Source organism: Nansenia antarctica (assembly GCF_963989245.1).
Source record: "Nansenia antarctica genome assembly, chromosome: 2".
NCBI lineage: Eukaryota > Metazoa > Chordata > Actinopteri > Argentiniformes > Microstomatidae > Nansenia > Nansenia antarctica.
Genome location: NC_137675.1, coordinates 88,015,264 through 88,030,224, shown reverse-complemented (window position 1 = coordinate 88,030,224; position 14,961 = coordinate 88,015,264). Strand labels below are relative to the sequence as shown.

Below are 14,961 nucleotides of genomic sequence, written 5' to 3'. Positions count from 1 at the left end.
CGGCCAACATTCACTAAGATCATTGACTCATTAAAACAACAAAGTAACATGAGACGACAGAAGAAGAAACAAGTTATGACTGAGGTACTGACTATTGGTGTATGAATGAACAGAGGACTTTAGGCCTTGATTTGATGCCACCAACTGCAACCTCCTACGACAAATTCCTATACAATATACTACCACTTGGAACCACTCCTCAGATTTCTACCTACCTAGATTTCAGCCTCCCCCACACACACACACCCCCACACTAAAATGTTATTTCAGAATTGATACCTGCGGGAGCTAGCTAACCTGTGCAGGGGTGTAGCGGGTGCCGGTGGTGATCCCCCGGGAGTCCACAGACAGAGGTTTGAGCTGGTCCAGGGGCACCGCTGAGAGGACCTTCCCCTTCATGTCTCTGTAGTCTCCCTCCAGGACCTGCAGCACATTCATCAGGGTCTCAGGTGGGCCCTCACTCCTACTGGGGGAATTACACACCTAGTAAATAATAAGACCAGCACTCTCAAATAGAAAAAAATATTATATGTTTCAATGCATAAATCAGTATTCTTCAGCTATTACCCACTCGACTTGTGGCAAAACAAGGACAAACAAACTAAAAACAATCCAACTAAAAACTACTTCTGAAATTCCCCCTAAACTGATAATTTATGATTAAAGGGGGGTCACACTTATGATGGATTATGATGAGGAGTCAGCAGGAAAAGGCAAGGGTATTATGATTCCATTTTATCTCCTGCGTTAGTGAGCCCGCCCTCCGATTTCTGCCTCCAGTGGCCCACTGACAAGGATTACCATTTCATGCATTACAATGAGCCCATCCTCCGTTTCCTACCACCACCAGCCTCCCCGGGTGCTTCCATCCTGTCCCTTACCCTTGGACGAGGCGGTCTCCCTCGGGGGATGTGTAGTAACGCATCCAGCAGTGATGCTGGCACATCCCATAATGCAGAGCCAGTAGACACAACTCTGCCCGCTGGGCACGCTGAGCACTGTCACAGCCCTGCTCCCCATCACAACCCCCACCTCGCCCACCGCCTGGAGAGCTGAAATAGGCACATTTAGAAACTCTTTATTTATAATGTATTTATACTGGGGAGATCTTACTGAGATCTGAGTCTGTAAGACTTTTTAAGGAAATAAAAGCAGAGGGGGAAAATGTTGAGGATGAATGGAAAAAAGACAAAATATTAACAACAAAATTAACTCTAAAGCTGTAACAAGTTTATCCAAATATACAAAGTAATACTTAATCAAAAGTAATTGATTGCAGAGTGCAGGTGTTTTAGACCTAGGCTACACGACGACAAAACAAAGATGAAATGCAATTTCGATCTCTGGCCACACAAGCGTTTTCTCATTGTTGGGCAAAAGAAATCTCTGGTCACATGGAACTGCGTATTCAGGTACACTGGGCATGCACACGTACTGGTAGACCCAGAAAATGATTGAAATATAATTGAGACAGTACTGTAAAATAATAGAAATTCAGCCAAATCAGGCTGTGTAGCCTAGGCCTTAATTTTGGTACAAGTACCTTGCCAGTTTTTCTTTCAGCTCCTTCAGTTCCTCTTGGGCGAATGTCATGTTGATGAATTCCTAAAAAAAAAAAAAAAAAGTTCATTATTAAATTTGTATAGTTCCGAAATTATTATTATTTTCCATGACTGCTCTAAACATGACTAAGAGAGAGAGAGAGAGGTACCTCAGTTAGGTAGTCCAGGTCTGACATTTGGACCACTGTGTTGACGTCCTTCTCTGCAGTAGAAGGGCCCTGGGTCTGGGTGTGATGGCACCTTCTGAGGGTCTGCTCTGTACCAACACAGATATCATGTTTGGCCACTGGGGGCAGTGTGTCAGTGGAGCCGTCTGCTGTGCTCCAACCTCTGACCTCTGTGGCCTTGGCGGGTGAGAGACTGAACGTCAAGTCCCTGCGGGCCCCTGCTGTCTCAACCCCAAGCCCCTCCTGACCACTCTGGGTGAGTGGAGTGTGCTGAGCCCCACCAGGGCCTGTGGACAGGGACCTGAAGGAGCACTCATCCAGAGACCACTCCTCATTGACCAGGTTAACCGGGCAGTCGTCATAGGTCCAACCACAGGAGTCTGGACTGTGGCAGTACTCGCTGCATTCCTCTGTGCAGGACGACACTACGCTGCTCTCGTGCGGCTCCTCTGCACTGCCCCTGGTGGCCATCAGTGAGTCACTGCGGGCAGACTCTGCCGAGTGGCGGCGGGTGGTGTTGTTCCGTTGTATCTGGTCCAGCCTGGAGCTGTTGAAGCTGCAGTACTCTGGAAGGGTTTCCTGCTCCAACTTAGGGGAGTCTGAAGTCTCCTCATGCATAGACACAGACATGCCCTGGTCCTGGATGGAAGGCTGGTGCTGGTTAGCCTCCACTCCACTCTGGCAGTGCTTCTCCAGCTCCACGTCTAGAGAGAAGCTGGCCTGGGCGGAGGGCTCCTTGCATACGGCCGCCACACCGTTGCCATCCTGCCACGTCCCTTCTTCCCACGGCTGGGAGAGCAGCTTGTCCGTGCCGCTATTCACCTCCTGCTGGTCTGGAGGCACCTGTGCGATGTGGACGCTGGTGTCACAGGCTGACTGGAAGCTGCCGTCCTGCAGGTCAACCAGGCCATCTACAGGGGGGTCCATAGAGAACTGGCCACCCTCAGGCTGCTCCAGCACCGACATTGTCTGTTGGCGCATGCAGTACGCTCTAGCCATTTCTGTACAGCATTTAGGAAAACAAAAAGTATTTATTAGAAGTTAAATAAATATACGTTTATTAAGAGTCTTGTTTTATCATACATTTAAAAGACTCAGAGTAAAATGTTGTGTATCGCAAAACGTCTACTTGGTTTATTTTTTTAAAGATTGTTGAGCCGCGACCAAGTTGTCAATCAGAGCCAGAACTCACGTTTCACAAAAACAAATTGTCCGTCTACTTCAAGCGCAGGATGCCGTTGCAGAAATCGGAAGAATCCTCCTTCCTCTGTGGAACAGAAAGTTGAACAACTAATCTTCAGCAAAATTGTCACTGAGAAAATACAAGCATTACTAATAGCTATGTATTAGTGCCCCCCATCAGACTCAACATTGCCCTTGTATCAGTGATGCTGCAATTCCAACCATCATTATGTTTGTATCCCTGCTTACTCAATTTCATGTGTTTTTATATAGTTTGTAATATGTGCAACGCCTTTTATACAGCTGCAAACCAAACTGCTGACTGGGACAATAACTGCAAGAAAACGTCTGGTTGCTGCCACCTTTCTGCCTCTCTTGGACTACGGTGATGTCTTGATGCCTCTGCTACCTCTCTTCAACATCTGGATGCAGTTTACCATGGCGCGTTAAGGTTTATAACAGGCTGTAAACCCCTTATGCATCACTGTGTGCTATACTCTCTGGTTAACTGGTCATCTCTCTACCGAACCCTTCACTGGTATATTTTCATTTACAAATCCATCCTTGGTCTGCTCCCCTCCTACCTTTCTAACCACCTGTCACGCAAGCAATCCGTCTACGGCCTTCGCACACAGGACATCATCACATACTCCATCCCCTTGGTCCGGACCATGAAAGGCAAAAGGGCGTTCCTCTTGGAATTCTTTACAGCAGAGTCTGAAACTGTCTCATCTGATCCCTCTTTCCAGTTTCAAACTCTTGCTGAGAGACATACAGTGCGAGTCCATGATTTGTTCTTGCAACTGACTTTGACCCTCTCTTTTGCCCATTGCTGACCCCTCCCTGTCCATAGCTCTTTAGCTGTCTAGTTTTAGGTTTTTAGTTTTAGTTTAGTTTTAGATTATCTTAGATTGTTTTAGACTAGTTTTAGTTTTAGACTATGTAGTTTTAGACTCTGTAGGCCAGGTTTTGTATTGTATTTGTTTGTGGTGGATATTTGTTTGTGGTGGAACAGGTCACACTTGAAAATGAGCCCTTGGGGCTCAATGTGTTTTTTACCTGTATAAATAAAGCTAAAAAAAAAATCTGAATAAATAGAAAGGATGTGTTTCAAGTTCAGTGTTACACAGTAGAAGTCAACATCACTAAGATAGATGAACATGACTTAAGACGTTGAAATGGGGGCGCATGAAAATAAAATAAAAACCGCAATTCTACTTAATGTACAGCTATTCACTTGGCATGGTGCATGACAATGTTCCTTGACTAGGCTTGTGTAGTAGGGGGAGGCCCTGTTAGTTGAGAACTAGGCTTTAATCATGTTCCTGGTATTTCCCCCACTACCCATGTCAGAAATGTATTGTTACTGTAGCCGTTACTGGGTTGGGAACACAACACACCTCCCCATTGTCCATCACAGAGAGCAGTGGAGGTATAAATCCGAGGACAGGCTCACTGTATGTAACGCATGGCATTAAGTGAGGAAAGGTATCAAACACCCATGTGTTTGATAGCATTCCTCATTCCATGCTTTACACTGAGCCCGTCCTGATATCTGCCTCCACTGATGGAGAGTGGGGCTTTGAGCTAGTGTCTCCAACACAGACGTGTCAAGTCCCCACCTTGTATCAAGCTCCTGTCCTCTACATGCAGGGACCGGTACCAACTCAGCAGCTTTCTGTCTGTCAGCGCCAGGACTCCCTGTGTGGCTTCCAGCAGGTCAAACACTAATCTGTAACATGGGGTTAGGGTTAGGTTACTCATAGGCCTACTCCAGGGAGACTGTTGGAGGTAGAAATTGGAGGACAGACTCATTGTAATGAATAGAATGGAATATGGAATGATATCAAACACACGTGTGAACCATTCCTCATTCCATGTATTACAATAAACATGTTTGTTCCTCATTCCACTCTACCCAGGATAAAGTGCTTCATAGCCTATTCTACAAGGGATGACCATGTGGCCTATATCTTAAGTACATTATGTCAAACTATTTTAAACAAAGCCTGTAGCAATAGTCGTCTTTGTTTGTGTTTGTAAACAGCATGTGTTGACATGGGAGGACCAATACCTGTTGAGTAGGAATTTCCTTTCTTCATTGATCGACAAATACGGTGCTATTGAGGTAGAGGTGCATAAACAGAGGTGAACGTTGTCAGGGTCGGCAATGCTGAGTTTATAATATAACACACACACACACACACACACACACACACACACACACGCCTATTGTTATGACATGTTTGGGAAGGCTCAGTTAAAAAGTGAAAGCGCATTCCATTAAAAGCATGCAACAATTGTCCAGGAGGAAAATCTCCCAAAGCAATAGCGTATCTTTCACGAAGGGAGCGATCTTCCGTTCAGATACTTTGTTCACACTTCACCCGTCACCTGGGACTGACTTACTTGAACTAGGCAATTGCTTCATTGCAGTTTGTAACAAACCACCATGGTCAAACGGTGCCATCTGTACGGCTACAACCATCTTTGAGACAAACATACCTGACGGCTGCTGGACCGCGTGAGGCACCGCAAACAGTGTTGGACAGGGATACCACATGTTCTGGAAAAACACAACCGAACCATGAATAGGCTGCAAAACTGGACACACACCGATTTAGAATGGGCCATGCGCGTTTGAACGGCACGGTCAGGCTAGAGAATATGCCTGCATACAACTTACCCACCAGTATATCATCATTTCAACAAATACATTTTAATTTCGTTCAACATCGATAAAGATGGATAGTTCATCGAAACGGGAGGCTTAACAACGTCGCGTGATAACATGTCTGGCGTATGAAATGACCATCTAGTAACATAACATTCAACAGATGTTTCTTTACCTTGTCATCAGTTTGGTAACGACGGAATTTGGTAATGAGGAATGAGGAATTTGGTAATGAGGAATTTCTACTTCTAACGAAGTATAAGTTTGCTCTGCTCAAACTAACCGGAACTGTTCAGGTGTTGAATTGTATGCACGTGCCCACTTTTCCACTCACTGGTCAATTGATTGATTTGACAGCCAGCCAATCACGTTCCTCAAAACAGAAACCCAACCCACCCAGCTCGCTCTCTCGTGACGCAGCTTCTGTAGTGGAAGCACTTTCACCTTTTAGCTAGCCTGCTAACAGTTTGTAGACAATCATTTAGTCACACTAACTTAGCTAGTACACCATCATCTCAGAAGGGTTTATACAAACATTTCCAAGCGAACAATGAAGATCTTAACATAGCTATCTAAATGTCGTTAAAGCAAAACTGATAGTTTACTGGCAAAGGCTAGCTACTCATTCAGTGTCATGTGAAAAGACCTCAATAGCGAGCTAGCAAAGCCTTCTAACTTGAGTTTAAATTAGCAATGATCAGCACTACAACTCTAACTGAGCCAGCCATCAGTATTGATCTAATGAGAACGTTTTGTAATTGCCAAGTTGATTTATCAAGCCGAATCTTATCAATTATTGGTAGCTGGAGTATGCTGTTGCTTACCATGTCCGTTCTGTTATGGTTGATGCAGTAACATATCTTTTCCACTGGAGGGCAGTAATGGTTTCTTGAGACAATAGTGGATACTACCGTACTAATCTGCCACAGGCAGGGTTGCCAGATGGGGCGTGTTACCGCAGAATGGGCTACTTTTGATCACACGTGGGGCCGGAAAAAGCATTTGGGCGGTTGGGCTGGATAAATAGCATTTAGGCGGTATTAAAATGTCAGTGCCTGAAAGTTACAAAATGCGTGAAGTTAAAATACACACTAGTATCTACATACGATGTGCAGTTTTTATTTTACAAACATCATCAACAGTTTAGGGGCACAAGATGGGCACCTGACCAATAGTAGCGGTTTTCTGATAATAGGTTTTGGGCTGGTTTCTGGTGGATTTAGCGTTTTTTAGACTGGTTAGGATGGAAATTGTCAATCCCATCGGGCAACTCTGTCTAATGGACGCTCATGGACTGCATTGTTAGAATTGTTGAACAAGAGGATGCTCTCAGACTTCACTTTAAAGGGTTTTACCTTATTAGAATACCAAGATAAACTACATTCTCTGTTGTTACAATGCTAATTGGCATTGTATTTTATAACGTTGGAAAGCCTGTTTATTTACCTTTACAATGATGTCCAACTTGTAAGGATCATGCATTTGTGGGATGGCCAAAATCCTCTGCCAATGCTAAACAGTGTATTCTCCTGTTGGTATTGACTCTTGTTTTGAGTTGTTTGGTGGATTGGATGATTGAACTCTCTCTCAGTACAAGGAACAAACAAGATATATTGTCAATTTGACACTTTATTCATTTAATACACCGTCAGGAGCCTCAGTAGCAGGTGGAAGATCCATACGCATTTTTCATCATTATAAGCATGATAGTGTTGTATCTGACTAAAGACTACAAACATGATTTCAGTATCTACAACCTACACTTTTGTTTTTGAGCCCTTAAAGTACATCATCTAACGTCCACAGGGGGGCAGCAGAGACAATGTTATCAGAGACTATGTTACTTGTATAGTATATTAGAGGGTCAAAACATTATTGTTTTGGTTTCACAGGGCAGGGTTATCACAGAGACAGAGTTATCACAGGGCCAGAGTTATCACAGAGCAGGGTTACCACAGAGCAAAGTTATCACAGAGACAGAGCAGAGTTACCACAGAGCAGGGTTACCACAGAGACAGAGCAGAGTTACCACAGAGCACGGTTACCACAGAGACAGAGCAGAGTTACCACAGAGCACGGTTACCACAGAGCAGAGTTACCACAGAGCAGAGTTATCACAGAGCAGAGTTACCACAGAGCAGAGTTACCACAGAGCAGGGTTACCACAGAGCAGAGTTACCACAGAGCAGAGTTACCACAGAGCAGAGTTATCACAGAGACAGAGCAGAGTTACCACAGAGCAGAGTTACCACAGAGCAGAGTTATCACAGAGCAGAGTTACCACAGAGCAGAGTTACCACAGAGCAGGGTTACCACAGAGCAGAGTTACCACAGAGCAGAGTTACCACAGAGCAGAGTTACCACAGAGCAGGGTTACCACAGAGCAGAGTTACCACAGAGCAGAGTTACCACAGAGCAGAGTTACCACAGGGCCAGGGTTACCACAGAGCAGAGTTACCACAGAGCAGAGTTACCACAGAGCAGAGTTTATGGACAAACGTCGAATTCTGATGTGAGATTGCATCCAAACTTCGAATTCCGACGTGACATTTGCATCCAAACGTCAAATTCCGACGTGACATTGGGGTAGCTCGTTCTGATAGCGCAGGGGTGCGCCTGTTATGTGCGCCTGTCGGGGCTTCTCTCGGGATTATTCCATTTTGAATTGGAAACCCTATGGTTACCCTAACCCTAACCCTAACCTTAACCCTAACCCTAACCTTAACCCTAACCCTAAATGTGGCCTAACTAATTAATGCAAGTGCAATTCAAAATGGAATAATCCCGAGAGAAGCCCCGATCATTGAAGAGAGCAAGATTGTGGCTGACCCCACACATCCAGCTCACAGCTTGTTTACATTACTCCCTTCTGGACAGCGGTACAGGGCCATCAGGTCAAAAACATCACGCCACTTGAACAGTTTCTTCCCCAAAGCCATAGCCCTCCTCAAAACTCCTGATCATTGCACCTTGCACTTTACATGTTTTTTCACTAAGTTGTTATTTATTCACTCGTATATTGTGTGTCTTGAGTATTGTTGTGTTGTCGGCTTGTTGTTGTATGTACTGTAGCTTGTTCAGCTTGGAGAATACCGAGTGCACTGCACATGGCGAATAAAGTTGAATTGAATTGAATTGTGGCATAGCCTGAGAGCTTGAATACTGTCTTTTTTGCGACTAAATAAAACGTTACACTTTGGATACCATAGATATTACACACAGTAGATGCCTCGTGCATGACGATAGACAGTCAGACGCATAGCGGCTACATACAGCAGTGTCCAATGAGGTATCTACGTTTCGATATCTACGCCGGATACTACACCACAGAGTTTGCCGCATGGGTTTTGGCAACGCGCAACTGTCAGAAACAAAATGCCGGCGTCGATAAAAGAAAGAACAGATTCAGGTTCTGGATTCCCATCCCTATGAATAACCACAGCTCTTCTTCCTACATGAGATGGAGAACTTGGGTCTACTGTGTTGCTCCCCCAGGTGTGTGTGGTGTACGTCTCTGGCCTGAAGAACTGGTGCAGAGCCATAGTGGAGTCCCTCTTCCAGGGTGCCGTCGGCAGTCAGGCCATGTGCTTCTTGGTCGACCACGGAGAACACACCGTCGTCTGCTCAGATGAGTATGTCTCGACTCTGCTACTGAAACGATACAGAACTAGAAGAACAACGCGTCGCTGTAATCAGGGTTCCCACGGGTCCTTGAAATCCTTGAAAGTTTGTGAATTTGAGGGAGAAAAAAATCAAGGCCTTAAAAGTTTTTGAAAATTGACATGGGTCATTGAAAGTGCTTGAATTCCCCTCTCTCTCTCTCTCTCCCCCCCAAAAATATAGGTAACCTGTAGAAGGGAATAAAACAACCATACTAGTTGCTACGGTTAATTAGTTGGATTTGAAAACCGTTCATGGTCATTCCTATTATATAAATTCTCATCTAGATCTGTCTCAAACTATGCTGTGGTGGGCCCTTGAATTTGAAGGAATTGAGTCTTGAAAGTCCTTGAAAGGTGCTTGAATTTGATGTTTCAGAAGGTGAGGGAACCCTGTATAATGTAAGTAGGGATGCACTAGTATGAACATTCAGGGCCCTTACCGATTATTCATAACACAATCGACCAATACCCATACCGATTATTTGTTACATTTACATTGTTGGCTTTTAGCCGGCGCCTGACATTGACCTAAGACCAGTGACACTGCACTCTGCAACGCTTCGGGTTCAGGTGGTGAAACGGGGCTCTGATCTAGAGTCAGTTTACCATAGGGTAATCATTATGTAGGAAAGGGCAAAACTGATCTTACGTCATTATGGGTAACTTGGCTGAACAACCGTTGCAAGAGTAGGCGCATTAGGCCTGACAGGCCATCAGAGTTGGATAGACCTCCGGAGAGAGGAGAATCTCAGTTTACAGCATGCGTTGCCCAATCCATCCCAGCTGGCTGTTATAATCACTCACTCACTCAAAAAAACAAACATGAGATTAAAACGGATCAAATGATTTGTTACAAATAGGTTTGTTAATGGGCAGGAGCAGATTACTGCCTTTCAGTAATCCCTGAGTGTGTGTGTGTGTGTGTGTGTGTGTGTGTGTGTGTGTGTGTGTGTGTGTGTGTCTGGCATCTCTGGACCTATGAGCATTTTTTCATCCATTGAATTTCAGAAACTCACCCTTTTGACCACATACAAGGCTCATTCAGAGGAGCAGAATGTCTGGATTTACGGACCTTTCTGAGAGAATTCACGCTGGTTTTTAGTTACAACAGCCACCAGTGTTAATATTTATATTTTCCTTCGGTGAATTGATCACGTACAGACATTAAGAAAATATTCCTAATCAAATTATCATGCCAGGTTAGATATCGCAATATCGGTTTGAACAATCAGCCATTTCAAAGCATTCGGCTGATCAATTTCCTAACCATTATCGGCCAATACCGATTGCTGCCCAATTAATCAGTACATCCCTAAATATATAACAATTATGACATTGTAATTGTCTCCAAAGAACCCTTCTATTTCTTTCTCCAGGGTCCGAGCCCCGTTGGAGAAGTTTCTGCAGCTGCCCTTCTGGGTCAGGAAGTTCCAGCTGGCTGGTATCCAACCTGTGAGGCTCCAGGTGTCCATCTGCGAAGAGAAAGCTGAACTAGTGTAAGTGTAACTACTAGACTAACTACTGGACTAGTGTATGGGTTGACTAACTACTGAACTAGTGTGAGGGTTGACTAACTACTGAACTAGTGTATGGGTTGACTAACTACTGAACTAGTGTAAGGATTGACTAACTACTGAACTAGTATAAGGGTTGACTAACTACTGAACTAGTGTAAGGATTGACTAACTACTGAACTAGTGTAAGGGTTGACTAACTACTGAACTAGTGTAAGGGTTGACTAACTACTGAACTAGTGTAAGGGTTGACTAACTACTGAACTAGTGTAAGAGTTGACTAACTACTGAACTAGTGTAAGAGTTGACTAACTACTGAACTAGTGTGAGGGTTGACTAACTACTGAACTAGTGTGAGGGTTGACTAACTACTGAACTAGTATAAGGGTTGACTAACTACTGAACTAGTGTAAGGTTTGACTAACTACTGAACTAGTGTAAGGGCTGACTAACTACTGAACTAGTGTAAGGGTTGACTAACTACTGAACTAGTGTAAGAGTTGACTAACTACTCAACTAGTATAAGGGTTGACTAACTACTGAACTAGTGTAAGAGTTGACTAACTACTGAACTAGTGTAAGGTTTGACTAACTACTGAACTAGTGTAAGGGCTGACTAACTACTGAACTAGTGTAAGGGTTGACTAACTACTGAACTAGTGTAAGAGTTGACTAACTATTGAACTAGTGTAAGGGTTGACTAACTACTGAACTAGTGTAAGGTTTGACTAACTACTGAACTAGTGTAAGGTTTGACTAACTACTGGACTAGTGTAAGGGTTGATATTAAATCACTGTAATTGCAATTGTGCTATTAGATTTGAATTGTGTGGTTATTACGGATCCTTGAGAGCTTACGTTTTCATTCTAGACCGTCAAATCAATGGGACAGCTCTGCTACTCGCTATCTGCACAACCTCTTACAAGGTAAACTAATGTTGCGTCCATTGCAAGATAATTCTGTAGCATTGTGAAGATAATTCTGTGTCATTGTAAGATGAGAAGTGTGATTTTAACATCTTTGTTGATAGATAGTCTTGTACAACTTCAGTGTTGAGATTCTTATATCAGCCCCAAATCAGCACTAACTATATTGTCTGTGTGGCCTGGGGTGGTCCAGTGGTCTAGCACCACGGGCTACAGTGCACACATATGCCCATGTCGGCATGGGTTCGAATCCGGCCCATGCCCTGCTGACATGCCCTCTCACCCTACTTTCCTGTCTGTCTTCACTATATCTGTCCAATAAAATGAAAACTATGAGTGGGACTGCCCCACTCATAAAAATAACTATATTGTCTGTTCAATTGTTTACCTGAAGCATCCAACCAGATGGAGGCAGTGTTGCGTGAAACACAAGCTGATTCCACTTTCATTGAGCTCTTACCTGACCATAAGAAACATGAAGGTGCGATGGTGCGGAAATGTGGATTTGCAAAAAGAAAAAAGTAGTGAAGTGTGCAGAATTTCTAACATACATTTGTTTAACTTTAGTCATAGAAGCTAATTCTCCCACTCTCTCTCCCAGATCTGTGTAAATGACGATCTAGTCACCAAGAGGTTTGCATGTTTCCCAAGCGGGAAGAGTCATTCCCCTGCACAGAATGGTGTTGTGGATCGATCCCCTGCCATCCTGACTTGTGACATCTACTCTGACACGGAGAGTTTCCTGGCCACAAATGGCTGCACCATACGATCACTGTCACCCCTGGTCTCACCCAGGCACCCTGCTGTCACGAAAGGTGAATGCACTATTATTATTATTATTATTATTATTATTATTATTTTCCCCTTTTCCACAATGCTAATGCATGTATTTTGAAAGGGGTAGATTTTGATGGTACCACTTATAAAAAAAGCCCTCTATATTGATTTCTTCAGTGACCAATCAGAGACCGGTAATAACATCAGGGCAAGTGGCATTGCAGACTTCCAATGGAGCATCACAGGTCAGTGTCACTGCCCATATCAACGTCTAGGAGAGATTACTGTGATTTGCAATTGAATTTCCCCAATTAATTTAAATGTTCTTTGTGGTTTTATTTAAGGGCCAAGGAAAGGTCAGAAAGCTCTCTGAGGGAGGCGGAATTAACCAAAAGGAGGCGCACCATCCAGAGCTTGACAGTGACGTAAATGTTTTTACATCGTTTTGAGAATAAACTCAGAAATATGGCTGCATTATATGCAGCATGATGTAATTAGATCTGAATTGTTTAAACATGTGTGGGTTTAGGCACCATGGGTTGAGAGAGGACACACAGGACACAGAAACTTCTCTGGTGGCAGACTTGTTAAAAAATCTGAATCGGGTCAGGTAAGATATTGACTTTTAGTTTTGTAATAGCTCCAAAGAGAGTCAAGTTAATTCCTACTTTTTCTTAACAGATTCCTGACGTTTCTGAATCCTGCTTCGAGTGCTCAAAGGCCGGTTCCTAATGTGAGTGTGGCTGTTTTTAGTTTTCTAAACTTATATATTTCAGTATATTTCACATCCCCTAATGTCTCATTCCTACATATTGGTGATTCATCATCCAAATCCAGGAAGTATACAGTTCCATATGTGATGGCAGCTGATGAAAGGTGCAACCAGTTGTCAACTGTGAAACCTTGTGAATCCTAAACATAGCTTTCTTTTGAACAAAATGTGATTTTAGTTTTTCATAATACGCAACTTGAAGTACCCACGCGATATAACAAGCAACTGTTTTACGATCACTAAATACGCTTCATTTGTCAGTATGTGAGCTTGTTTTTCTATCTGCTAACAGTAGGGTTTGGGGGGGGGGGGCATGTTTTGTTTCCAAGAAACCAAAGTGACAAAGGGGTGGGATGAACAAAAATGTTCAGCCGCAAAGTTGTTGCACTGTTGTCCTATATCAGTGCAGACTGGCAGGGTAGGAGCACAGGTTGCATACAGGTTAGACCAGTGTTTTTCAACCTTTTTTGTGCCACGGCACATTTCTTACCTTGAAAAAATCCCACGGCACACCGCCATCCCAAATGTTACAAAATGATACATAGTAGCCTATCATATACGTAACATTATATGAACTTGTCGTTATACTCACTCAGTGCGAAGCCTGGCCCTGTATGTTGGCCATGTATGCGAGCCTTGCGCACAATTTGTCACTTGCAAGCAACTTTGCGTCATCACACTTCTCATCAGTTAAAAAGGTTTTCAGCTCCTCCCGTGACTCAAACACGCGGGCCGGCACTTTTCCGCGGGACAATCATCGGACCGCCGTATGGAGCAATAACGTCTTACGCTGGGTGCACACAGGGCCATTGCGTTGCGTCGTTCTGGCGCAACCTGTTGGGATGGACTTGACGTACTTCAACGTGCGATGCAGACGCAACAACTCTACTCGTGTTGCTAGCGAAGTTTCCCACAGAAGTGGGGGGGAAAACGTCAGATCAGATATATAAACGGGTTATTTTGATAAACTGGACACATTTTGTGAATATATATGGTTACTTTCTCGCCTGAAAACATATAAAAACTTCATAAAATGACATATTAACACTTGTAGAGCCAAATTACAGATTTTAGCCAATGGCGGCCAAAATTGAGGATTTAAAATCTGAGGCGAGAGCTCCGGGCAAGAAACTACTTCCGGTTTACTTCCGGATCCAACGCAACGCAAAACAAGTATATCCAGCTGCAGACATCAAATCTATCACCCGGAAACTTGATGGACCATATTTGGTTTGAGTGGTTGGAGCGCGTCATCATACCGCGCCTGCATATTTGCATAGACTACGTCATCGCCTTACTACGGTGGAAACTACGGTGGAAACCATGAACACATTTCCAGCAATGGATTCTACAGTTATCACAGACAGAATTTGTGTTATTTTAGCTGTTTACCAAAACATCTTAGTTACAGTCATACACAAGTTACAGTCATATAATGCATATGAATGAATGAATGATTTCGAACATGATTTAAAAAAATAAAAAAAATAAAAAATAATAATATGTAGAGTACAGTCCTATCAATTGTTCGAAAAGGAGTAGGAAGAAGCCTGTCCTACCCCTGTTTATACTTAACAATTATGCTTACATCATATAATCCAATTAATTAATACATATATTTCAGTATCATCCGTTGTAATACTTTTTCATTAAAAATAATTTAAACCTTTTTTTAAATAGAGCAATATTTCTGCTTTCCTTCATATTTTCCTCTAGCCCATTCC

The 14,961-nt window shown here is 43.4% G+C and overlaps 1 protein-coding gene across 1 annotated transcript in view; it reads right to left on the bottom strand.

Annotated features, from left to right (window-relative positions):
- Positions 1 to 2,695, bottom strand: part of LOC308150835 (vigilin-like) — a gene marked incomplete at both ends in the record, with an annotated part of 14,078 nt that extends 11,383 nt beyond the window's left edge. Inside the window, 4 exons of the mRNA XM_080523625.1 lie at positions 298 to 463; positions 882 to 1,052; positions 1,544 to 1,605; positions 1,712 to 2,695. Coding sequence (XP_080379751.1) covers positions 298 to 463; positions 882 to 1,052; positions 1,544 to 1,605; positions 1,712 to 2,695 — 1,383 coding nt within the window. The remainder of the gene's footprint in view (positions 1 to 297; positions 464 to 881; positions 1,053 to 1,543; positions 1,606 to 1,711) is intronic.
- Positions 2,696 to 14,961: the final 12,266 nt, after the last annotated feature.